Source organism: Epinephelus lanceolatus, chromosome 5 (assembly GCF_041903045.1).
Source record: "Epinephelus lanceolatus isolate andai-2023 chromosome 5, ASM4190304v1, whole genome shotgun sequence".
In the NCBI taxonomy this organism is placed as follows: domain Eukaryota; kingdom Metazoa; phylum Chordata; class Actinopteri; order Perciformes; family Serranidae; genus Epinephelus; species Epinephelus lanceolatus.
In genome coordinates, this window is record NC_135738.1 from 45,084,539 (window position 1) to 45,111,831 (window position 27,293).

General features: G+C 40.6%; 2 protein-coding genes across 3 annotated transcripts in view; both read right to left on the reverse strand.

Annotated features, from left to right (window-relative positions):
- anpeplb (alanyl (membrane) aminopeptidase-like b) overlaps positions 1-15,737 on the reverse strand; it is a 28,529-nt gene extending 12,792 nt beyond the window's left edge. Inside the window, exons 1-13 of the mRNA XM_033635286.2 lie at positions 14,482-15,737; positions 10,662-10,804; positions 10,379-10,512; positions 9,626-9,746; positions 9,232-9,386; positions 8,972-9,085; positions 8,606-8,749; positions 8,406-8,471; positions 7,525-7,590; positions 7,239-7,387; positions 5,811-5,890; positions 2,541-2,674; positions 78-133 (exon numbers count right to left, since the gene is read on the reverse strand). Coding sequence (XP_033491177.1) covers positions 78-133; positions 2,541-2,674; positions 5,811-5,890; positions 7,239-7,387; positions 7,525-7,590; positions 8,406-8,471; positions 8,606-8,749; positions 8,972-9,085; positions 9,232-9,386; positions 9,626-9,746; positions 10,379-10,512; positions 10,662-10,804; positions 14,482-15,089 — 1,970 coding nt within the window. The 5' untranslated portion in view covers positions 15,090-15,737. The remainder of the gene's footprint in view (positions 1-77; positions 134-2,540; positions 2,675-5,810; positions 5,891-7,238; positions 7,388-7,524; positions 7,591-8,405; positions 8,472-8,605; positions 8,750-8,971; positions 9,086-9,231; positions 9,387-9,625; positions 9,747-10,378; positions 10,513-10,661; positions 10,805-14,481) is intronic.
- A 627-nt stretch (positions 15,738-16,364) lies between these two features.
- Positions 16,365-26,311, reverse strand: LOC117261952 (uncharacterized). Of its 2 annotated transcripts, none has more exons than XM_033634560.2 (4): positions 26,056-26,311; positions 24,216-24,261; positions 23,475-24,111; positions 16,365-20,729 (listed from the first exon to the last, which is right to left on the reverse strand). In XM_033634560.2, exons 3-4 carry the CDS (start codon positions 24,036-24,038, stop codon positions 20,142-20,144), a joined length of 1,152 nt encoding a protein of 383 aa, XP_033490451.1. In that variant the 5' UTR covers positions 24,039-24,111; positions 24,216-24,261; positions 26,056-26,311; the 3' UTR covers positions 16,365-20,141. The 2 variants fall into 2 exon arrangements, with proteins under 2 accessions (XP_033490451.1, XP_078024388.1); XM_078168262.1 differs by lacking the exon at positions 26,056-26,311 and adding an exon at positions 24,614-26,025.
- Positions 26,312-27,293: the final 982 nt, after the last annotated feature.

Below are 27,293 nucleotides of genomic sequence, written 5' to 3' on the forward strand. Positions count from 1 at the left end.
CTGCTGTGATCACAACACACATAACCTACAGAAATTTAAACTGTAGCAGTCTGGATCAACTGAATCCAAGTTGTTACCTTGCCAAGTTAAATGCATCATCAACAAGTTGCCCTCTGTTCATCACTGGAATCAGCTAAAAAACAAGAGCAAGACAAGGGACAGTTGACATTTCCATTTACAAAGTTCCCAAACAGGAAGACATCTACAACTGAACAAAGTCATTACAGCAAAACCAATAAGAGAACAGGAAATTATGACTTCAGTGCCAAAGAAGAAGACAAAATGAGGCTCTGAACCAACAGAAAATTGAAAATGATTGAATGCAATTTTTACATTTTCAAAATCAGCTGTGTTGTCAAGAGATAATAGCTCCTGGTAGGATCTCCTAAGGCTCCCTATGATTGGTTTGGACTTGAGTTACTGGAGGATTTTCCATGTAATTTGGCACAGACATGTTTGTCTTTCCTACAGGATTGTAATAACTCAAGTATTAATTCCATAACTACAATTACTGCCTCCTGATGGTATGGTCCCACAAACCTGTCAAGTTGCCCTTATAGTTTATATCCATGTCTGTAAAAAACATGGTGCTTTAAACATACTGTAAAATTTCAATTAATAGCCCGAGCTCTTATTTGCTTGAATCACTGAAATCAACAGTCCCATATTTGGGATAGGCATCTATATGGAACAGGCCTTTAATGCCTCTCACACAAAACTGTCAATCAGCAAAGATGGAAAATACAATTAACTTTCTTATTTAAATCAGTATGAATATTGCTTGTTTAAAAATTAGGCTTCAGATAATATATCAATGATGAATCATTAATTTGATCTAGCTCTGACAGACAGTGCATCAGAGAGACAGTTATGGCACTTGAGGATAACAGCACTCAGCACACTGACACAACACTACTTTATCCTGTTGAAAGTCAAAACTTGGATTCATTTTTATGAAAAACCCTTTTGATTCTTTTGATCTGAGGACCCTTACGGACTTAAGGAATATGAATAACTTACAGGGAATGGACACATAATTTGAGGTAGCCAACAACCCGCTTTTATACATTTGAAGAACTTTTATTAAAAAATGAACTGCTTGGCAATCAGACCAGGCGTCTAATTGAGACAGGTGTTTATTTGTCCAAATGTGTAGCCACACCGGGCTAGTAAAAGGGACTGGGTATTTAATTGAAAATAGGCATTTAATTGAGACTAGGCTTTTAATTGAAGTTTTACGGTATATTCCCCCTGGCAGCACAGTTTCAAGATTAGTTTCACCAATTCAGTATCTGACCAAATGTCTCCCCTTCTGTTCCTGAGATATGATGTTAAATAATAGCCAAAAAAGTATTTTTGCAAAACATTATAATGTCACAGCGAAGTGGACCTTTGACCTTTTGGATATTATCATTATTTTATCCTATTAGACATTTATGTGAAGATTTGTCATAATTAATGTATGAATTCCTGAGTTATACTACCAATTCTAATAATTTTATTCTTGAGTCTTAGTGGATGTTTGTGCTAAATTTGAGGAAATTCCCCCATGGCTTTCTTGAGATATCATATTCATGAGAATGAGACAGGTCACAGTGACCTTGACCTTTGACCACCAAAATCTAATCAGTTCATTGTTGAGTCTAAGTAAATGTTTATGCCACATTTTAAAAATTCCCACAAGATCTTCTTTAGATACTGAATTCACAAGAATGCGACAGAGGAGGTCACAGTGACTTTGACCACCAAAATGTAATTAGTTCATCCTTAGCTCAAAGCGGATATTTGTGCCAAATTTGAAAGAATTGCCTCAAGGTATTCTTTTAGATATTCATGAGAATGGGCAGACAGACGGACAACCAGAAAACATAATGCCTCCAGAAGCACAAAAACTCACAAAGCCCAACATAAAGACCTTTGACCCACTGGTTGAGTTAGATGGAAAGTCAGGGAATCTACAGTCAGTAAATGAATTCTTTGGGAACCATGAAGGTCTGTACAATATTTCACGGCAATCCATCCAAAGAGTTGGATTGACCAGTCCAAAACATTACCATCCCTAGACACATTCTATTATTTTTATTAAACAGATGTTGATGACATTGTTTGTTAATGCAAGTACCAAATTCAGTACGCCCATTGTGTAATAGGTGTCTATGATAGAACACAGGAATGTTCATTTTAATCAGCACTTGGCAAGAGTCAAGATTAAGAAACTGAGGTTCACATTCTGGATTCAATATAATTCCTCTTGTGCAAGACCAAATGACAGCCAAGGAAGTGTGTTAACAGCAAATGATTTTCTGTTTAACAGCCAGGATTTAAAAAAGTGAGCCAAGATTTAATTCAGTCTGCCAGTCTCCAAGAACTTCAGGGATAAGCCCTCAGAGGGCAACTTGCCGCCTATTGTCATTCACCCTTAGTAAAAAGCAGTTTGTAAATTGTTGTACCTTAATCATTCAGATAAACAACATCTAGACAGAGGTTAGTTTCTGCTCAGTTGTGTGATTTGCTCTTTCATTATGTGGCTCAGTGCTCACATGTGGGTTTGTCTCCAGCTGAGTCAGGAGGCGTCCCCAGTTCTCCGGGTTGTAATTGACTCTGTAGTATCCAGTACAGTGGATGTTTGCCAGGATCCACTCTCCACTCTTAGAAAGGAATTCGTCTTTCTTTACTGTTTAAAAGGTAAATATCATAAATAATCAATGGCACTGTATGCATACAAAAGAAAAACTAGTAATGAGAAAAAGGTAATCTTGTGTATATAATCATCTGTTCTGTTGTTTGTCTCATTAAATGTTCAACTGCCTTGTACCCAACCAAAGACCATCACATAGCTGCCTTAAAGGGCCAGTGTGTAAAATGGGTTGAAAACAGTGACATCAGTGGTGAAATTCTAGATTGCAGGGCTCACTCGCTCACCCCTCCCATCGGGTAAATGACGGTGGCCTCGTAGGGACAAAAAGCCTTGCGCACGAGTTTTTCAGGAGTAGGTCTATCTAGCGACGAGGTGAATGTTTATTTAGAAATCTAAGCCATGTTACGATATTGTAATGAATCACTCACACGCAGGAGACCAGAGGAGCATTCGGGAAAAAGGCCTGTTTATTTGAGCACTCCAGAAACTCCGTCCCAAACTCTGACTCTTCTAGCATAACAGACACACTTCATAACTTTACACACATACTCGTTTACCATACCGAGTGGGGACCCCCCTCCCCTCTCTGCTCTGCCAATCTCCAGCCCACACACTGACTGACAGCATAGCCTGTAAACAGTGCTCAGCCGTTTATTTAGCCTAGCAATATCTCCGGACTATAGTAGCTGCAATGGACGACTTTGAACGCGATTTTGAAGAGTTTCTTGTAGCGGACACAGACCCAGAGCCATACCTGTTTGAGCCGGAGCATACAGATGAGGAACTCCATGTGTTTGATGCTGAGCGGGTGAGAAGAGAGGCTGAATGCACAGAATGGGATTTGGTGCTACTGCTGCCATTGTTGGGAGATATATCATCAGGAGGAAAAGCGCCGCAGAGAGTGCATCACAAGGAGTGAAGTTACGTCTTTTTTTCCTCGCAGATGACGGTTTGGGTTCATTCTCTCCTGTTGCGTGGTAAGTGTGGTCCATTGGCGAACTTTATAACTAAAAAAACTTTTCACTACTCTCTATCGACGAACTACTAACACTCTCTGCTGTTTCCTCCTCCTTCTTCCTTCCTTCCGCTGTCTTCGTTGGTTCATTTATACACGCGAAACGCGTTCTCTGGCTGGCTGGATTGTCCGCTCGGTCTGCCGTACATACATGGCGGCGCAAGATGGCGACCTCTCTAAAGCAAGGTCCTTGCTATATACAGTACAGGCCAAAAGTTTGGACACACTTTCTCATTCAATGCGTTTTCTTTATTTTCATGACTATTTACATTGTAGATTCTCACTGAAGGCATCAAAACTATGAATGAACACATGTGGAGTTATGTACTTAACAAAAAAAGGTGAAATAACTGAAAACATGTTTTATATTCTAGTTTCTTCAAAATAGCCACCCTTTGCTCTGATTACTGCTTTGCACACTCTTGGCATTCTCTCCATGAGCTTCAAGAGGTAGTCACCTGAAATGGTTTCCACTTCACAGGTGTGCCTTATCAGGGTTAATTAGTGGAATTTCTTGCTTTATCAATGGGGTTAGGACCATCAGTTGTGTTGTGCAGAAGTCAGGTTAATACACAGTCGACAGCCCCATTGGACAACTGTTAAAATTCATATTATGGCAAGAACCAATCAGCTAACTAAAGAAAAATGAGTGGCCATCATTACTTTAAGAAATGAAGGTCAGTCAGTCCGGAAAATTGCAAAAACTTTAAATGTGTCCCAAGTGGAGTCGCAAAAACCATCAAGCGCTACAACCAAACTGGCACACATGAGGACCGACCCAGGAAAGGAAGACCAAGAGTCACCTCTGCTTCTGAGGATAAGTTCATCCGAGCCACCAGCCTCAGAAATCGCAAGTTAACAGCAGCTCAGATCAGAGACCAGATGAATGCCACACAGAGTTCTAGCAGCAGACCCATCTTTAGAACAACTGTTAAGAGGAGACTGCGCGAATCAGGCCTTCATGGTCAAATAGCTGCTAGGAAACCACTGCTAAGGAGAGGCAACAAGCAGAAGAGATTTGTTTGGGCCAAGAAACACAAGGAATGGACATTAGACCAGTGGAAATCTGTGCTTTGGTCTGATGAGTCCAAATTTGAGATCTTTGGTTCCAACCGCCGTGTCTTTGTGAGACGCAGAAAAGGTGAACGGATGGATTCCACATGCCTGGTTCCCACTGTGAAGCATGGAGGAGGAGGTGTGATGGTGTGGGGTGTTTTGCTGGTGACACTGTTGGGGATTTATTCAAAATTGAAGGCACACTGAACCAGCATGGCTACCACAGCATCCTGCAGCAACATGCCATCCCATCCGGTTTGCGTTTAGTTGGACCATCATTTATTTTTCAACAGGACAGTGACCCCAAACACACCTCCAGGCTGTGTAAGGGCTATTTGACCAAGAAGGAGAGTGATGGAGTGCTGCGGCAGATGACCTGGCCTCCACAGTCACCGGACCTGAACCCAATCCAGATGGTTTGGGGTGAGCTGGACCGCAGAGTGAAGGCAAAGGGGCCAACAAGTGCTAAACACCTCTGGGAACTCCTTCAAGACTGTTGGAAAACCATTTCAGGTGACTACCTCTTGAAGCTCATGGAGAGAATGCCAAGAGTGTGCAAAGCAGTAATCAGAGCAAAGGGTGGCTATTTTGAAGAAACTAGAATATAAAACATGTTTTCAGTTATTTCACCTTTTTTAGTTAAGTACATAACTCCACATGTGTTCATTCATAGTTTTGATGCCTTCAGTGAGAATCTACAATGTAAATAGTCATGAAAATAAAGAAAACGCATTGAATGAGAAGGTGTGTCCAAACTTTTGGCCTGTACTGTATATATATAAAAGCATAATTATAAGGCTACGAAAACCAAACGAATTTTATTTTATAGCGATCATACACTTGTATAAACATATTAATGGGTAGAATATTCAGATTCAGATTCAGATTGACAATAAACCATGCCAAATATTACACACTGGCCCTTTAATATGTCAAAAGTTTGTTTTCATGACATTTTATATCTAGTCCTCTGTGAGCCTGATGCAACAGGAAAGATCTTAATTGATGGTTGTTCATCCAATATGAAAACAAAGTCGTTTAAATGGTGTTTTAGAAGAAACAAGGTGTTATTCCAAGGCTATGTGTTGAATACTCTGTTACCTGAGTTGCTGGATTCCAACCAAACAAGGGTAGGTGTAGATGTATTTGACATGACTTTGATTGGGACGTACCACCAAAGACTAAACAGACAGGAAATAGCAGAAAAAAACAAACAAATAAACAAAAAAACAAGGTGGAGTAAGTACTTGAGGATGCTCATGATCCAGGAAACGATTAGCAGCATCTATACAGAAAGCAATGAAGTGTAAAAATAAAAATCAAAAAGAAACATTTTTAGAAAAAGGTGATGCACAGTGATCTGTAAATGGAGCATGAATTCTAATCTCCTGTATAATATGCAGATATCTGCAATCCCATCATGCCATTGTTCAGAGCTGTTATGGTGTGGGGGTGGTCAAAACAACTTAAAACCAAAACAGATACATGAACCTGACTCTGTAATTATTTGGTGAAAACTATTTTCAGAGGGACATAGACATTGTGAAGTGATGAAGTTGCTGAAGGATAGATTTATGATCCAGCTTTGGCCTTTGGAACAATAGTGAAGGTAAAGGATTTTCTCTAATCCTTGACCTACTGGGCAGCACTCATGGTTGAGATGTAAAATTTCAATAAATACTGAAGGATCGGGTTATTGTTTTGGAACCAGTTTAGTTTCCTGCTACACTACATTTGCTCACATTTCCCACCTCCATTAGTGAGAAAATCAAGTATACATGCCAATGAGTGACAACATCATCTAAACTGTCTGCTAATGAAAGGTGAACGTTGACAGTATGCTTCATGGTGTCTCATGTCGAACACAAACATTGTTGATCTGTATAATCAACAATGGGAAACTATTACATTACCTTATTTCAGTATTGTTAAACCTGCATGAATTGATTTTTTTTTTTTGGAAACTCATGGGCTGAATAAAATAATGCACGTATACTGTGATGTCACCAGTTGGTTTGTGGACTCCCATTCTGAAGCCTCAAGTTTGGTGTTTTGGATGTCACCGTCTTGGTTGTTTAAAGCCAGAAGTGACCATATTTGGACAAGAGGCTGGTGCTGTGGAGAAGCGAGGGGTGGATCTGACGAAGAAGCTGAGGACACTATCAACAGCCAATCTGTCACTCAAACTTAAATACTAATATACTTAAATTATGTAATTCTTTATTTCCATTGCTCTTGTGATATCTTCCATTGTTTCCATGCTAAAGAAGAAAATCTATTTGTTTTGAGTATCACTCAATAATTTGTTCTTTTCAATAAAATTAACATATTATAATACAGATTAAGATATAAATAAAGACTTTAGCAATCCTTATGTTATCTGGAAATTAAATGTTAATGAGTGTAATTATAAATCTATAGCATCTGAGACACTTTGAGTAAAACATAACTGCATGGTTATTATCATTGTCACTGTCCTGAGCTTCAATCTATCTGTATACACTGAAGCAATGTCCATTTAGCACATACCTAGATTCAGAAGAGTCATTGAACAGGAAGTGCTTCTGGTAGGCTTCTCCATTGGTAGTGTTGATGGTGATGACAGGATAGCCAATTTGATTGGTCCAGGTGTTCATCATCTTGGCAACCTTGGTGTGGCCATCATTATTATCCTCAGCCTGCAAACATGGCACATTAATATTTGATGCTATAAAAATATAAACTGATCAATTAATTCAGTCAGTCATTCAGACATGATATTAGCACTAGCATAATTACTGTGTAAAAAAAAACCTGATTAAAACTAAGACTTTACCTTTTGTATATATTTCCACAGGTCGTTCTGGTCTGCGTTTTTAAACCTGAAGTCTGAGAGGTACTCCTAAAACACAAAAACAGAAAGAACCAGAGACAGGTAATAGTTAACAGTATAACCCTGCACTCAGAATAAGTATTTTTAGGAGGAAAGTTTGTATTCAGATTTGATGTTGAGGACTGGGAGAAAATATTTAAACACAGTTGCCAGCTGCAGATCCAAAGAGGGGGATGTTGAAATAAATGTTAAGGTCATTTTCTGGCCAAATGCACCTCAACAGCAGTGATGTTCTAGGTCTGCAAGGGAGAAGTCGGGCACCTGCTGGCTTGATGCAATGGAAACTACAAGTGGATTGAATTGTGGATTGTAAATCTGTTTCTCTGCCTTTTCAAACTGAAAGAAATTGTATTAAAATTAAGTCATGTAACATGACCACTCCAAATCAACAGAGAGTTTGTGTTGGATTACCAACTAGACAGGATGTAGATATGATGTATCTTTACATTGTCTTTGCAAAGTCAATAGAAAAATGCATATGGAATGACGAAACACAAATTCAGTCCAGTTCAGCTTTAAATGTTTCATAACCTCAATGAAGGCATCAACTTAGAAAACTGTGGTAGTTTGCTTTCCCACCTATGTTGTAGGTCAATTATCAAAAGGATGCATCTTTTCAGAAAGCTACAACTACTTTGTCAGGACACTGGCCTTTTTGGCACCAGACTAATGGACAATCTAATCTGTCACCTTGTGTTTTAAGGTTAAATAGGGAGTCAGACGTCACCTTTAGTCTTGACTCTCAGGGATGGTCTGCAGGGCCCTGCCAGAGGCATTTAAAAGCATTAAAGCGCATCTGAATGAGCTTAAAAGTCATTGCTTACTTTGATTCCTATTTTGAAAACCCTCTCTCCCACGACGTCTGCCAGCATTCTCAGCACAGCTGCCCCCTACAGAGTGAGCACCAAATACATGTCAGCATTAATATGCATGGTACACTAATATGAGTGACATAGATAGATAGATAGATAGATAGATAGATAGATAGATAGAATATGTATTTATAGTCTTATTGACTCTCTACCTTACAGTAGGTTATAGAATCATACATCCCAAGAATCTCAAAATTTTCCTGGACATCTTCCTCTGGAGGGGTGAGAGGATGGGATGATTCCAGAGCATCCTGCTCAAATGCTTCATGGAGGTTGTCCATGATATGTGCCTCTTTCTGAAGAAAAACAAATTGCATGAACACATGTATGTCTTGGCTTTTTGCATCAAGCTTAATTTTCATGTTAAGTTTTCAATGACTATGGTTACTACAAGCTGAAAAGCTTCAGTGAAAATAAATGAATTGACAAAAATAAAAAGTGTGTGTAATTCTTTAAAGCAGGATCCTCATTAGGAAGAGGGCTACTGCTATGGCACCGAACGTTTGGACTCAGCTTACTAATTTGAATGTGGGCTCAACATCATCCACTGCGAAGAATGACATGTAGGTGGCAAAGCCTTCATTAAGCCAAATCTCATTCCACCATTTCATTGTCACCAGATTTCCAAACCACTGTCAACAAAAAGAGAAAATGTGGATAGTTAAGGTAACACTCACAACACACTTATAATTAGTCGGAAAAGATGATGTCTTGATCCATTAGTCAAATTTGTCTCATATTTTGTTATTACACACAAAGACTTATTTCCCCTTCTAACCTGGTGTGCCAGCTCATGTGCGATAAGAGTGGCGATCACTTCCTTGTGCAACAGTGAGGACACTCCTTCCTCATAAAGCAGGCCTCCTTGCTGGTATGTGACCAGTCCCCAGTTTTCCATCGCTCCAGGACTTAAGTCTGGCAGTGCAATTTGATCTGGAGGAATCACATAGGTATGGACATCAAATAATGTAAAGACATTTGCTTAGTCAGCAGGCAGCAGATTGATCCCAGGTTATGCTCAAGCCCCATCTGTAAGCCTAAATAAAAAAACATAAGTCCCCCTGGTGCTTAAAAAATATTTTACATCCCTCTTTTTGCACTACCTACTTTCCCCCTCCTAAATAATGAATATACGGTCTTATCAACATCCATCCAATTATATCTAGACTTACCAAGCTTTTTCTGGTTGTAATCAATGTCAAAATATTTCTCATAGAACTTGAGAATCTTTCCGGTGATGTTAGCTGCATATTGAGCGTGTCCTGCTGCAGTGGCTTCAGGACGAGCATATGTCTGTACGGGTGAAACAGAGGCAAGTTAAAACACAGAGGTAGAACATATCCTCCTACATATTTACCTCCGCCAAGGAGATTATGTTTTTGCCGGCGTTGGTCTGTTTGTCTGTTTGTTTGTCTGCAAAATAACTCAAAAAGTTCTGAACGGATTTTGATGAAAGGAAAGGCTGATAGCGGGACAAGGAACAGATGATAAAATTTGGGTGGTGATCGGTTGAAGCGAAGTGGATAAAATAATGACATGGTGGGAAATCCAAGCTGCTTGGCGGAGGTCTGCGCTCTCCGAGTGCTTTTCTAGTTCTCTTCTGTAATACCTGTGCTTAATCAAAAAACAGTGAGAGGTCAAAAACCTGAACAATAATAATAATAATAATAATAATGATGACAACAATAATGATAATAAAGAACAGGTAACATGATTTAGGTATTGGAAAAAAAATGGTTCATGGTGCTGAATGGTATTTTGATTTGATACTGAACCGTACCAAAACCACTGGCAGGACTCTCTTTTCTAGGTAAACTTTCGATCAAACTTCAAAATGTTGCAGAAAAAAACAACAGAATTTTACTTGCAAAATAACAACAGTAGGCAATTACATTCAATTCATCTTGAATCTACAGTGCACATACGTTAATGTCCACACGCTCATGTAAGGAGGGGGTTGCTGTGAACTCTGAAACTGTGAAGGCAAACAAGTATGTTGACATCTTCGGTGTTGGATGAAAACGAGTGTATTTCCAGTCATCATCTATAATGCTGGAGTCTAAGAGAGTGGAAACAAGGCAGACCAGTATAAGGAAGGATATCTTGAATTCTTTTATGACTTTTTTACTGCTGCAGGGGACTTTTTTAAGAGACATGAGCTACAGCATATTGTACATATAGGCAATGTCACAGGAGATTGTTTTTTACCTGACTTTTCCGCATTCCCTAGAGCTGTCGTGCCTGTCCTGTGGATGATGGTCACGTCAAACTCTGCCTTCATTTCTGGCTCATCAAAACAAGGAAATATTCTCCTGGCATCTGTTGGTTCCACATGGGTGGCGACAAGGAATCTATGAATACAGATAAAGACAGCCAGCCTTTTATTATCAGGTACATACTGCAGGTACACTAGATAAAAACAATGAGGAAGTTATTGGATTTTGTAAACAACCCATGACAAGTCACTTTGAACTGATGCCCTTATAAGTACTGAATGTATTGACTTTGTGGAGGGCAGTCTTTGTGTCTTTCAATTACTGATGAAAACAGTGGTAATGTATGGACAGCATACCAAAGTCCATAACACAGGAAGCCAGAAGGTGGATTGTGTATTTGGGACAGACAATAGCAAACAGCTAGCCCAAGACCACTGAGCACCATCTAAGGGAGGAGTACCAATCCTTTGGCTTATGAATTTTAATAAGTGTAAATGATTGTGTAAATAGTGAGGAAAAGACATGAGTGAGTAATAAATGGAATATCCCGTTTCCTGTGGGTCTGGACAGAACAGACTATAATGTGACAAACTGTGTGTCACAGCACCCTGCCTTAACCAGGGTTGGAGAGTAACTTAATAGAAGTTATGCATTTAAAATACAACACACACTGCTCAAAACATTAAGGGAACACTTAATCATCACAGTCTAACACAGACTCAGTTAAACTTCAGGGATATCATTGTGCCCATTTAGGAAGCAAAAGTGATTGTGAATCAGTTTCATCTGTTTTGGTGCAAATCAAAGTGACAACAGGTGCAGTGGAGAGGCAAAAGCAAGACATCCCCCAAAAGGTTTTGTAGTTTGCAGTTACTCCTTATCCTTCCTGACTGATTCTTCTCTAGTTTTGTGTTCTTCTAGTGTCCTTGTCACTACTGGTTGCATGAGGCAGAACCTGCAGTCCAATCAGGTTGTACAGGTAGTCCAGCTCCTCCAGGCTGTGTCTCCCAGCACAGTCTCAAGAGCATGGAGGAGACATCAGGAGACGGACCATTACATTTGGAGAGCTGGACAGGGCTTCAGAAGGGCATCACACCAGCAGCAGGACCGGTATCTGCTCCTTTGTGCGAGGAGGAACAGGAGGAGCACTGCCAGAGCCCTACGAAAATGACCTACTGGTGCTACTGAGCTACTGGTGTGCATGTATCTGACCTTACTGTCAGAAACAGACTCCATTAGGGTGGAAGGAGGGCCCATGTGCTCACAGCCCAGTACCGTGCAGCTTGAATGGCATTTGTCAGAGAGTACCAGAAATGGCAGGTCCACCATTGGCGCCCCTTTCTCTTCACATATAAGAGCAGGTTCACACTAAGCACATGTGACAGGCGGGATAGAGTAGTGCAGGACAATGCCCGGCCTCATGTGGCCAGAGTGTGTAGGCAGTCCCTGGATGACGATGCTATTGACTGGCCCTCTCGATCCCCTGACTTACATCCAACTGAGCGCCTATGGGATATTATGTATCGTTGCATCCGCCACCGCCAAGTAGCACTACAGGCTGTCCAGGAGCTCACTGATGCCCTGATCCAGGTCTGGGAGGAGATCCCCCAGGACACCATCCACCGACTCATCAGGAGCATGCCCAGCCATTGTCAGGAGTGGATACAGGCACATGGGGGCCATACTACTGAGTCACATTATGAGGTGCCGTGATAAAATATATGCAAGTTGGATCAGCCTGTGTTTTCAGTTCTTTAGTCTGATTTTTGGTGTGATTTTGAGTCCAGCCCTTAACGGGGTGATGATTTTGGTTTCCACTGACTGTTGTTTTGTCATTTTGTTCTCAACAAATTATACATTGTACATCAGTAAAGATTTTCTACTTGAATAATTCTATCATCAAGATCTGATGTGTGTCCAGTCGAGCGCACAGCTGATAGGTCGCTTATGTGGTTTGTTTACATGACGTAACAGAAGTGCATATTTAAGCATATTTAACAGATTGAGTGTGGACAGAGAGTTATGCTCGCTTGCTATGATAAATGGACCTGCACTTGTATTGCGCCTTTCTAGTCTTCTGACCACTCAAAGCACTCTTTACACTACGAGTCACATTCACCCATTCACACTCACATTCATACACTGGTAGACGAGGCTACCATACAAGGTGCCACCTGATACTCAGTAATGATTCACACACCCATGGAACAGCCATCGGGAGCAATATGGGGACCTCAGTAAGAATACTTCGACATGCGTAGGCTACTGGAGAAGCCGGGGAATCAAACGACCTGCTCTGCTTCTGAGCCACAGCTGCCTGTGGAACACTGACTGTAGCACAGTGCATGTGTAAACAGCTCACTCTGTAAAAGACCGCAAAGACATCTGATGCATTTTTTGTTTTGAGGTGTGGTGGTGGGGGGACTAAATGGCTTCCATCTTATTTTTTTTTCTGTTTATCATCTCAAAAATCAAACTTGTGAGCTGACCAAGTTTGTTTCCTTAAATGACAAAAACATCTTAGGCAGGCACATTACTTAACAAAAAGGAATAATGTCATCTGTGGCATCTCATTTGGGTAAATAATTAGACTTATTCTTTACTGAGTACAGTGGTTCATTCTTGATTCTATATTTCATAGTAGAATTAATATCATGAAGATTATAGTTGAAGTTTAGTCTCAGTTTTTATTTCACATATTTCTTCAAAACTGAAGCTCACAACTTCACTTTGGCTTTGGAAATTAAAAGCACAGAAAAAAGTCTGCTGCATCATTTCAGGCTGAGCTTTGGGTGGCTCTAGTGTTCCCTCTTGGTTTATGACTGACTGAAGAATGAGAATGATGGAAGTTGATATCAGTTTGGTCTCACCATGTTAGGGAAATGTTAGCTTAGCTAGAGGTGGAGCTGGAGCTGGAGGCTGGAGGTGGCTTGCAAAGGTGAATATACAGAATATGTGGCTTGTGGGTGTGGAGGCTTTGGAGTTAATTAAAAGGATGGTACATTTTTGCGGTATGCACACAGTTTGGAGAAGCAGGCTGGAGTTTGACACCGAAGCTTCAGAAATCTGCTACTATGACGGGGTCAGCCACCTGAAAAAAGCCCTGTCTGAAAAATGAATTTCAATTTAAGTGCACTCTATAGTGGGAGTATTTTCAGCACATTTTGTCTCAAGCATAAGAATAAGACTAAAGTAGCTGTCAAAATTAACACTGGTGCCGACTGACATCTACTGTGTTTAATGTATTGTCTTTGGAAAAATAACCCATACAACCCTACTTCAAAAAATGAGTTATTCCTGGTAAAGAGTTGGACTTGAACAAATGTAATGTAGCAAGTAATGTAACTTTTTTTTCTACTGTTATGTACTTAGTAAAGAAACGAAAGTACTTGATGATAACATTTTTTAGCAACTCACTAAATAATTCTGCAAAATATGATGGATTGGAAGTTTGCTGATTTATCATCACAGAATAACAAATTAAGTCTGAGAATTAAAGCTGGATGAGGATCATTTACAACACAGAACTTTGGACATGAATACTTCATGCTTTATGTTCAACTGCAGTTCATACATTCTTTTAGTTTCCATGAAAGCATTGCAATTTGACTCTGCTGTAATGATGGCATAGCTTGTGCCTTTTCATCTTATGTTGTGTGTCTAAAAGTCACCAAGATTTTAAATTTGGGAATTTTAAAATTTGGTGCCCAATGGTTTTCTGGGGGAAACCCTTACAGAATGTTTTTCCAAAAATGTATACCATCAGAATAGTTACACACACAAACATAAAAGCTTTATTGTTTTTTACTCACCTCTCTGTATTTTTATCGCTTTCATGAGCTGGGACACCTTCAACATATGTGCTTGGATACATCGCATCGAGAGATTGTGACATGTCTCCCTTGAAATCCAGAAACAAACTGTAATTCCCTTCCGCCTCCAGTGCATCGTTCAACTGGATCTCTAGAAAGTAAGTGCCTTTGAAGTGGTCTCTCATTGTAGAAACACTAATCATCTCATTCGTGTCCCTGTTCATCACCAGTGGATTAGACACTGTCAGGTCACTGCTGTGGAGGTAGATGGTGTTTGTTCTCTGGACACAGTGAAAGTTAACGGTAGAGTTCCCAGTAAAGAGCATCGTCTGGTTGGGACTGGTGACATTTACCTCCTCAATGATTCGGGTGTAGAGGTGAGGCTGGAGGAATACCTTGTAGCTGTGAGGTATGAGATTCTTTGGCAGCCGCATGGCGGGTGGTGGACCTTGGGTGGTGGGTAGGAAGGTTGGACGAGGCGTCGGTTTCAATGTAGAGATCTCAGTGTTGTAAAAGATGATCATGATAACAATACCAGCGATGACAGAGATAGTCAGGATGACAAAAGCAGCGCCGAAAGCCTTGGATATGATGGATTTTTTGGGCATGGTGGCTGTTTCCTGCGGTCAGTCCTGAGGGTCCTGTTGCTTGACTGGTAGAGATGATTCTGATGAGTCCCTGAGCTTGTGTGCCTTTGGTTTGCAATGACTGATCTGTTCACATCCAAGTAACCTCCCTCCCATAAACAGGGCTTGGCCTTAGCAATTAAGGGTCTGTACTTTGATTAAGCATTAACTTGGGCATTGCCGAAGGAGCAAAGAGTAAGTGTTACAGTGTGAAGAGGGCGATGTTCATTGGCCTCGTCGTAAATAATCAGTCAGATTGTGCTCTCAGACATCTGGAGGCGGTTACTGTGGTCTTGCCACTAATGCAGGGGTTAGGTAAACCTCAAGGAACACTTTATCCTCACACTGCACTCTCCGACCCATCTCACACACACACACTCCCTCACATTCCCTTTCTATGAGCATAGCACACACTGCCCGAATCATCATAATCACGTCTCAATGGAAACAAGAGCTGTAGCTGAAGAAAATCCTTCAGAAGGAGAACATCAGCGTCACCACTTTGGATTGTAGGTGAAGGTGTCCTGAGTTTCAAGATGCAGTGGTGTCTCCCTCGAACAACTGCCCTCCACAGCCAGGTAAAACCTCAATGCAGGGGGTCAGATGATGGTTTCCAGCGATACATGTCAACACAGATCCTGTGCGCTCAACAAACTCTTAACAAACGAGAAGCATATGAAGGGAGGAGTGCTGAGTGGGCTGGAAAAGAGAGGAGAAAGAAGAGGAGGAGAGTAGAGAGCAGATTTGGCTGGAAAGCCCAAACTTCAGGGAATCACGACCACCATGACCACACGCACACACACACACACACACACACACACACACACACACACACACACACACACGTCTCACCTCAGGAGAGAAAACACAGGGAGACAAATAGAGAAAGTGGAAACAGTGTAGGAAGAGAGTCCGTGCTGGGTGCGGCAGTGGTTGTTTGTACTCAGAACAGATGTGCCTGTTGCAGGATCAAGGAGATCAGACCAGCCCAAGCATACTGAAACACTAAGATGGCGCAACAATGACGGCAAATCATCATCGCTGTGAGACTGGAGCCAGGTGGAGGAGCAGCCAAGCAAGGCCATATTCCACATTATCTCTGATTAATGGCCTGTTATCAGCTGTAATGATGGTTATGACACTTGTGAGAGCTTTTTGGGAAAAAGAAACTTTTAAAGTAAATTCCATCCATTTCATCAAAAGTTTAACAACAGCAAATACTTCCCCAGTGCTTACTTATAACAATGTTCCATTGCATTGGAGTCCATAAAATTAAATTTATTATGTATTATGATGTGAAAAAAGTGGTCCAAACCAGATGTTACAACATCTGTCTTAATGTCAGAGCTTTTTACTCACACTGTGCATTTGTTGTTCAGGAGGGATTTTCCCTCAGAAAGCAGGAGGTAAGTCCTGGAATCAGAGCTGTTGTCTGTAAAATGATTCATGTTTTTCATTGAAACTTTAATCTGCTGCCTTACACACACAAACACACAAGCCTGTGAACAGTTAAAGCTACAGTAAGTGACTTTTATAAAAAACTTTGTCGTTTTGCTGAAACTACCACTTTTTTGTGAGAGAACTACATGAAACAGATAGTCTGAAAAAAATCACACCCCTCCTCCTCTTCCAGCTGCTTCTAATGGCATTTGCTAGAACTAACTGCTGCTCACTGAAAACAACAAATCAGAGCCGAGGAGTCTCTCCTGCTGTTTTCAGAAACACATTTGAATGTACTGTTAAGTTGTAAAAAATTTTATCTTGTTGGTAGGTGGTGTTTTGTTTCAGCTCAACTTTCCATCATGGCAACCAGGTTCCTAACTTTCTCATTTTACAGCTAAACGGTACACAAAGATATGTTTCTGAAAACATTTGAGGTGAGAATTAGGCAATGCAATAACAGAATCTTGATTCATATTTTATCAGCGCTGCCTAGTTTGACAGAGGTTGGCATGACTGGCAGTTGTGTTGGAGACCCCTTGGCTCTGAGTCGATGTTTCATTACATGAGATGATGCCATTACAAGTGCTACAAGGCTTTTTTGTAAGATAATTGGTCTCATTTGGTGCTTCTCAAAGTCAAGGAAGGATTCTTAACAGCTGAGGTTCAAGGAGGCCACATCATTGACTCCCGCTGAAGGACTGTTTCAGTGTCAAGGATCCTTCCAATTATACCGAGGACTGAGTTCTTCCTTCAGAAAAAGGATTGCTCATAGAACTGTTCGTATGATATCCTATGAAAAATGCATGCACAATAGTTCATATGATATCGTATGAATTAGCACATAACAAATGACCTTAATGTACAGTTACTTTAACGTAAAGTTATGGATGTTAGGTTTAGGAAAGAAACACTGTGAGGATGTACCTTAAAATGATTCCATGTTCACATGGTTCCAAACACGCCACTCCAGGGGAAAATCCGGACTTTTGTGAACCAGCCATACCTCAACCTGCCTCCTTACAAGATCGCTCTGGACTGCTTCCTTGTTAACTCCCATCAGTGTATTAGATGTGTGATCGCAGCCTTTTGAAAAATGTGGGATATGTAGGGATTTGGGTTTTTTCGTAAGAAAACATACCAACAGTTTGTGATAAAAGGCTTCCTTCAGAGAATTTTTAAGAATATGTGTGTATCCTTAGTGGGTGTGAAGTACCCACAATTGTTTTCACATGATTTGCCAGAAGTGAAGGTGGTGCCTCTTCAATGACGGACACCTGGACACTCAGTACCATGTTCCAATGTGTGTTCACTGAATGCTAGGAAGGAGTCTTACCAAGCCTCTGTAGGACCTGACTTGGAAGGACTTGTCTTACTAAGGAAGCATCCTTGACTTTGAGATGCACAAATTTAGTGCTGTGTGAATAAAGCTTATAGTTAGGGCTGGCGCGGGCTTACCTTGGGCCAGCCATCATTGAGGATGACATAGGACTGGTCTGCCGAGGACTCCCTATGACATACTGAGTATGTTTATGTTCAGGAACATTACCCTTGGCTTTAGAGACCGGCAGGTTTAATGCCATTCCAGAGGAGGACAGACTTTGTCAGGTGTGTGAGCTCGGTGAAATTGAGAGTGAGGTCCATTTTCTGTTTTACTGTCTTGTTTATGAGGACTTGAGGGATGTACTTTTTATTAAAATGTCCTCTATTTATGCTGATTTCTTTTGACTGGACAAGTATGAGAAACTTGAGTTGTGTTTTAGAAAGGGAACCTTTTTTGTTATTTGTAAAGCGTGGGAGAGAAGGCAGAATATTCTGTTTAAAGTCTGAGCCGTAAAAGGGGCTGTAATTATGTATGAAATGAAAAAATAAATAAATAAATAAAAATAATAATAATAATGTACACTGCAACTGTACTTTCTTTTTGGTGTCTTATAAACCCATGAGGGTTGGGCACTTTGTGCATGACATGTAAATAAAAATAATCAATCAATCAATCAATCAATCAATCAATTTACACACATAGTTAAGTTGAGCTACGGTTATAGCTCTACTAAGCCATTTAATTGGGCTACTGTCCTTGTCTCAGTATACAAGCACGTGAGGGGAATCGATTTATTGACCTAAGTATGTCGACTCTGTAGATGTAGATTTTGTCATGTTGTTACTGGCTTCCTCTTCTGTTACGCATTTAATGCTATTCGACTTCCAGGTCAAAGCCTGGGGCGGAAATTGTGGAGCATGCGCAGAGCGCCTAGGCCAGTTTGGGTCCAATTGACTGTACACATGCAGGAGTAATTAGACTCCCAATCGCATTATCTGGGTATCTAGCTTTGAGAAATTTGATTTGATCGAACATGTTTACATGTATTTCAACATGTATGACATTTTCTCTAATGTCATGTAAATGTGCTGACTGAGCTCCTCTCTCTTTCTGTCTCTCTCCATTAACAAACATTCATGTTCTGTTAATGCATGTTACTAACTCAGATTTTTCCCTGGAGCCTTTGTCCTCCCTTGTCTCGCAGGTTCCCTTTGATCATGGTTGCACCTGGACTGTGGGCCGTGGTTACACAAATTGTGATTTGTGATATTGGGCTTTAGAAATAAAACTGAATTGAACTGACTATAGTGACAGTTTCAGCAAATATGAAAAGAAGTGTATTTTTTAATAAAAGTTACCAACTGCAGCTTTAAGATTAAAAACAGTTCTTCATGATGAATTCAGTGAAATGTTCTCCACTCAAACCTTCCATCATATCAGCCAAATCTCACAAATACATTGATGCAAAAATACCCTCATGCATACATCTGCTACTCATACAACACATGAGCACAAGTACTGGAGTGAAATGTTCAGAATCCTTTGGTCCACTAAGAGACAAGGTTACACTAATGCACATGTAAACACAAGTTTGAGTTGTAAGACCTTTGGGAGAGAAATCTCCACAGTCAAATCTGTGACAATAAGGACCTCTGCTGTTTAGAAAGATCATTGCAAAAGCACTGCTTCCATTTCTGACTCGACAGAAGCAAACAGTTGAGGCTCATTGTAAAAAGGAACGAAAATAAAACTTCCTATACATTTTCTCCTGGTTCTCAGTCATTTCTCTCTTTTACAATTTCGAAGGCACTCTCCACAACTCTGAGTCACCATTATACTCAAGTCTTCTTTTCACATTCACTCTCAGCTCAGGGTTGTAGTTAATGTTGTCAGTTTTCCAGCGCAGAACTTTGGTGGAAACAAATCCAGGCCAGCACAACACAGTGCAATCAGCATGAAGCACCTTTGCTTTTTGGACATAATGGGCAAACTAATTAAAACAGTTGTAGACACACTGTGTATCATTGTCCTGGGAACGTGTTTCCAACTGTAACAGCAGCTTTCTGTTTAAGAAGTGAAAAAAAAAAAAACTTGCAGTCCTTTAATTTCATTTCAAGACTATTTTGTTATCTGCAACTATGTGCAACAATGTGTCCCTCTAAGGACATGTTCAGTTCATTCAAATGGGGACAAATATGGTGTGTGTATAAAAGCAATACATTGCTAATGACCACCTGTCTAATGTACTTAGTTTCAAGTCACGCAGTTGACTACCAAAGCCAGCTGTCTAGATGCTGAACACAGTAACAGGACTGTTCCAGGATGGCAGACAGCTCCCCATAGCTCTCCTCTCTCCATGTAGGAAGTAGTCTCTCATTGTTGAGGGCCTGGAGCTTTGGCGTCCCCTCTCGGAGGACGTGGTAAAGGCAGGGCCACCGGCTCTGGATACTCAGCCTGGTCCTGCGGTCCAGTGTGATGCCGCGAACAATCTTCTTGGCTCGAAGCTCACGCAAGGCAGGTAGCTTCAGACATGAGAAGACCAAGCCTCGGCTGGGTGACACGTCCAGGAACTCCAGAGACTGAGACTCCAAAATGTATGAGATGCCCAGGTTCCTCAGCGGCACAAGGATTTGCAACGTCAGAGACTTCAGGTTAGGCAAGGATTTGGTCAGGGTCTGCAGTGTTGTGGGCGTCACTCCTTTAAAGACCCAGAAGTATTTGAGCTCAAGGACTCGGAGCTGCTGGAACTGAGTGAGCAGTGACACGGACACATCCGACCAGTCGAAGTGTAACCGCATCTTGGAGATGCGTGGGCAGCTGTGGGTGAGTTTGGTCAGCAGCTCCTGGAAACTGGTCACCTGTCAAATCAAATCACACAGGTAAACCAACTGCCTGGACATTTTTCTGTATAAATGACATTTTAGTATGGAAAAGACCAGATCACAACGACGGTTCCTGATTTTTTTCCGTCAAGTCCCTCTATAGAAGAAAACCATTCCTTGGAAATTGATCATATTTTTAAATCCACCACTAGCAATAATGGGGATGTGTGTCAAAAGTGTCAAGTTGCCAGATTTTACTGAAATAACTAAATAATCATGCAAAGACTTAAGTGCAAGTGTTTTTCCCAGACTGACTCTAATGATCATCAGCAGTTTTCCCCCCAAATCTGTCTATGTTGTACTCTGTGTCATTCTGCTGTCTGAATATATCTTAATAGCCTTGCCAAGATCACGACATGCCACTGGCTGCCGGACATCACAGCTGATCCCTGCAGGACTCCACTCAGATCAGGACTATCTCTGGAAGGTTAATGGTTTGATGCTGTTTGACAGGCAGGGAGAAGGCTCAGTTATCTGTGAGTGTAGCTGTACTGTAAGCAAACAGTCTGAACTCAGATCAGTTTTCTCTGACAGAGATGAAAGTTAAGTTTTAATCACCAACTCTGTGAGAGGAGACAAGTTTAAATTTCCAGACTAATATGTTGCAGATTAATAAAGAATTCGGGCTTTAATGAAGTTTTTTTCTGCTTCTGAACAGTGAGATGGAGAAGTTGGAGTTTACAATGAACCTGGGTACAAATCCTAGTTGTCTCAGATTGGTTAACCGTGGTGTCCAAGTTTTTGAGAGCATAAATAGAGAGATGTTGAGCTTTTCAAATGATGATCAGTGTGTGCTTGTAAACCACCCCTTAAACCTGTCAAACACTGCTGGAGAAATGATAGTTTGTAAGTGTGTAGAATTATTTGTTGTTGTAGAAAAAAAATGTCTATATTCAATTTTTAAATGCAGAAACATAATGATTACATGATTACATGACTAAAACTATGAATGATAAAAATGTGATTTTTGTCTCAGGACAAAGACTAAATCTAAAATAGCTGCAAAATTTAACACAGTGTTACTGTTATCTATCTTAGCCACAGTAGCTAGGAGGCTCATCAACTCATGATTGGTGCAAATCATAGCAAAAATAATATAAAAAATTAACTTACACAAGTTAATAATTTCTATATAGGTCAATCCACTCAATTTTGTGCCACTTTTGTGGGTCCAAGTCACATGAATTAATTATATATTGCAGGGTACCAGGTTATTTTACAATAACCAAAACAGAAGACCAAAAAACATGAACCGACATTCATTTTGAATGGTTAGATAAAATTTTGCCCAAATATTTGTTTGTATCATAAAACCTGACTTCTTTGTTGCATGGTGGAGAGGAGACAGAACTGGGAATTACCTGCCATTTGCTGGAGGATTTTCTTGCCAATTTTGTGTTTCTCACTCTGCATGTAGGGTTTCACTGCCACCTGTTGTGAGTTTAAATCATTTTTTTCATGAAATACACACAGGCTTGTATGTATTCCCTTTAAGCGATTTCAGGCCGTGAAATCTTGGTTAAATAGCCAATTTCAACTGAATTTGCACTTCCCCTCGTCGTTCAGGGTACAGTGACGGCTGGCTTGCAGAAAGTGGATCCTCTGCTCTGAACATCCCAACTAGAAACAAAATATGACTGTTGCTGTTTTAACTATCCTGATCTGTGCAACGTTAATGCAAAGGGCATTTGGGAAATTATTTAAGAAAAAAAGATGTCACCAATTATTTTGAGATTTTACAATACAGCGTCCAAGAAAAAAAAATCATAAGTTCTGACTCCCTATTTTGTAGCATTTTTAAGACTTGAGAAAAATTGATTTAAGACATTTTACTACCAAATAAGGTCTTCTTTTTTGATTACTGAACTAAATGTCCTTTCAGACTTTTTAAGGATCTGCAAGAACCCTGTATTACCAAGAGTTGTTGTTATTATATGCAGTTGGGAAGTAGGGATCACACTGCACAATATGGGAAAATGCAGTGTACTACTAGCGCACTCAAAATGGTCAAAAAGCTGTGTGATTTAATTTATTTTATTGATGAGCAGTCTATTAACTTTTTAATAATTTCTAGATTCTTTTGTTCCACTGAACTCCTACGCACATTTTTTGACTTTTATTTCTTACTATCTAGATATATGTCTACATGTTACTGTATGTTATAGTATGTGTGCAAGGCAAGCTGTTCAAACAAATTGTCCCTGGTGAGATTAATTAAGTTATCTAAATCTGACTCTGACTCCAGTCCACATGTCAAAGTATCCTTGGGCAAAATAGTGAAACCCATATTGCTCTCAATGGCTGTTCTGTCAGTGTGTGAGTGCATTAAAATGGCTAACTGAGTAGCAGGTGGCATCTCGTAAGGTATCTTCAACCACCAGTGCATAAATGTGTGTTAATAGGTGAATATGACAAGTAGTGTGAAAGCAGCGCTACACAAGCACAAGTCCATTGACAATTTACCATTTATCAGTTGTCTTACAAAGAGGGCCTGCAATGAAGAGTAGTCAATGTACAAATTCTCAGTCTATGCCCCTGCAGTTTTGTCCTTCCATCACACAAGAAGTGATAAAGCTAATCATCACAGAGGGAACTTTAAACACACATTTTGGTTCGAGGGTGGTTACGTAAGTGCAATGTTTACTGAGGCCACTTAAGTTCAGTTACCAATTGTTGCAATCATGCTTTCATTTGAAATAAACTTGAGTAAAACCCAGTTACCTGGTCCATCTTGGTTATGCTGTCCTGGTGCGAACTGGAGCTGGAGTGTACCCTGAGGTCCAGTGGCTCAAGAAGAGTAAATGTCCAGTTAAGGTCCAGGTGGCTCAGGTCTCTGCAGTGGACATTATCCAGCAGGTGACTGAGCAGGTCACCCCACTTGTTGCAGCGATCCCCCAGGTCGAAGCTGGCCTTCAGCGTGAGCAGGCTGGCCCGCCGGGAGATGAGGTGATGGGTGTAATGGTGGACCCAGGATTTCCACCTCTCAAACTCACGGTTAGAAACAAGCAGCCCCTCCTGACCCAGATGGAAGACGCCGCGACGGGAATAGTCTGCCACCCGCCACAGCTTCCATGAGCGGACCAGGCAGCTCCAGCTCAAGCAAACCAAAGCACAGCTACATTTATCCACCTCATTCAAAAAGGACAAGACGTGCAGCTGGCATTCCACTGGCAGGAAGTTGAAAGGAAAGAAGTCATCCACTGCTTTCCGCCGGCTGCTTACAGGGATTAGGGGTCTTTTTCGCGGCGACATGATGACAGGTGATGAAATAATATTGGTGGTCATTGACGGAGGGGAGAATCTCCGCCGACAGTCTTGTGGTCTGCCTTTGCCATAAATATCTCTGGCTTGGGGAAGTCTTTGAGACAGAGAAAAGAAACAGAAAAAAATTTAAGAGGTTGACCTTTTTGTTTCTTTTTTTAAGATGTTCAAGGTAGCAGGCAGAACAAAAATTACACCTACTCTGGTTCATTAAGTGGTCTGTCTTACAGCAGGCAGTGCAACAGACCTGAGGACACAGACAGGAAAATATCATTAGAATTCATATTAATTTTGGTCCACCTGGACAACACAGTCAATGCTTGGGAATGTGGACCAAAAGCTGGAGTACCAAAGAATTAATTGTCCATAAATGTACTAAAAAATAAAAGTACAGTTACATTGAGATGTATAGTATAACACAGATCTATAAATGGACCTGCATTTGTATAGCACCTTTCTAGTCATCCGACCACTCAAAGAGCTTTTTTACACTATGAGTCACATTCACCTATTCACACACACATTCATACACTGGTGGCCAAGGCTACCATACAAGGTGCCACATGCTACTCAGTGTTTTTTTAAACTCACTCACACACCGATGGAAGCATCATTGGGAGCAATTTAGGGTTCAGTATCTTGCTCAAGGATACTTCGACATGCAGACTGGGAGCCAGGGAGTTCGAACCGCTGATCTTCCGATTGGTGGACGACCCACTCTACCTCTGAGCCATTGTCACCATCTATAGACAAAGATGCTGACTTATTTGGCGATATTTTAAAGGGATAGTTCGAATTTTTTTTAAGTGGGGTTGTACAGAGTAGTCATGCAGTAGACATCTGTCGGCACACCCATAGATTAGAGAAGCAGGCTGGAGTCCGTCATAGAAGTTAATGTGTATGTGTATGGGGGCCAGCGACAAAACATTTTAAACCACCTAAAAAAAAGTCCCACCTAAAAGAATATCAGTCTAAGTGGAAGCTATATTGACAGTATTTTCAGCACTTAACCTTTCCATCAGAGAGCGTGAACAGCTTCATTTCCCCATCAATGCTCTCGTCAAAGCCACCGGTCTCCCTTGACAGTAATTTCAGCATGCTGAACACAGTAGCTGCTGGTCTACCCCAGTTTCAATCACTTAGTTAGTATTCTTGTGTGACTTTGTGTGGTTTTTGCATTTAAAAAGGTTTAGTTCAGATTCACCAATTACTCAAACAAACTGTTCGAGGAAGTGGTAGACCAGCAGCTCCTGTGTTCAGCAATGTCCCTCAAAGGAGTCTGGAGTGATAGAACAGCTTAATTTTTCCCGTTAGAAATCACTGTCTGACATTAAAGCAAAGCAGTGTATATAGTCTCAATATAGCATATTGATTTTTTTAAGTGGGATTTGTTTAGGTGGCTAAAACACGTGTGCTGACCCTTCTACACCAGTAGATTGCTTAGCTTCCATGTCAGACTCCAGTCTGTTTCTCCAAGCTGGGGCCAACTGACATAATACTGGATGTAATATACTGTCTACGATTAAGTTCCCCATATAACCCTACTTCAAAGAAACTGAGCTATCCCTTTAAGTTCTTACCCCATACTGAGCTAATTGTGTGAATTCTTTACTGGGGTGTCTTTACTCTTTAAGTCCTGTGTCTAAGTACAGTTGGGTGAAAACATAGTCGTTCTCATGCCCTTTACAGTTGACTGGGAAATTGACCACGCGAGCCACAACTGTTGGTGTCCCATTGTTACCCATAGACTATATAAAAGTTGTTACCTCAACGATGGCAACAAAACTCATTAAAAGTGATACACACTTGCTCAGTTTTCTCGCGATATTGAATTACAATGGAGTTATGTGACTCATGGTTTTTGCAACATGACTACAGGTCTGTTAGCAGCTCCAACATTTCCTCTCCTTTGCAGATAGTTACCGTTCAGCTTTCGTCAAAAAACGGGCCTATCCATAAACTTCAACTGTCTAATTATACAGGCTAGAGTGTATTATGTGACTGTTTTGCGCTATTGTCAAGAAAAAAGTCGCGTCTTTACCTTTACGTCGAACGCGCTCCCTCCTGTCCTCAGTTAAAGGCTAGCTGCTAAAAGCTATCAGAAAAGAGATCAAAATAAAAACTAGTTACAGCGCGTTGTTGTGGATTTTATAAGATTTGCTTTATATTCAAACGTATTATCAACTGTAAAGCAACTTATACATATCCCAAATGTAAAGCACAGGACTGAGTAACTAGGCCGGCTAGTTAGCTGCAGAACAGCTGAGTTCTGTTGTTGTTTTTGTTGTGGCTCGTTGGTGATGGCGTCATCAAAATGCGTTGGGCTGCACGTTTTGTTCCACGGTGTTTCACCGGCGGGCGGGTGTTGATATTTGGAAAAAAAGAAAGGGTTGAGAAAATATAAGACCTCAAGCGGATTTGGGCAAGTAAATGAATCGCCCTCTGCTGGTAATATGTAAAACAAGTTGTCTTATTATGGCTTATTTGCATGCTGTATGTCTTAAAATGAGATTGGATTTGGAATAATAGACAGACCCTCCCACCCAAGGGGGGACGTGTTTCCCAGGAATGTGCCTCTAGAATATAAGAAGGCTACATTTATAGCCCCATACAACAACATGCAAAATAAAGACATTTGTAGGCCTACAGAAAACGTGTGTTTATGTAATTACATTTAGCACCGCAAATTGCACTACACTATGGAGGTGCATTGCCTTCACTGACTAGGAAAAAAGAAATTGACGCCTTATCTTATAATTACGACATCAGGATCTCATAATTACGAGATCTTATGTCGCAGTTATGAGATAAGGTGTTATTTTTTCTGTACAAAACATCATGCATTTTAATTTACATTTTTAACAATTTTAATGTGTTTATTTGCACTTGACATATTTAAAGGCGTAAGTAAGTAAGTAAGTAAATTTTATTTATATAGCACTTCTCACAGAGAGGTGTGAGAGGACTCACAAAGTGCTTCACAAGATAAAATACAAAAAATACAATAACAGAAACAATGCAAAATACACAAAAACAAATAAAGTAAAGTGCAGCGAAATACAGAGATGATACAATGGACAATTAATGGAACGCATGCCTAAACAGATGTGTTTTTAACTGCTTTTTAAAAATGTCCACGGAAGAGGCCGCTCTCAGCTCATGAGGTAGTGCATTCCACCATTTCGGTGCAACAGCCTTAAAGGCTCTATCACCTTTCGTCTTTAATCTTGTGTGAGGGACAGTAAGTAGGTGGCCTTCAGCGGACTGCAGTGGCCTGAC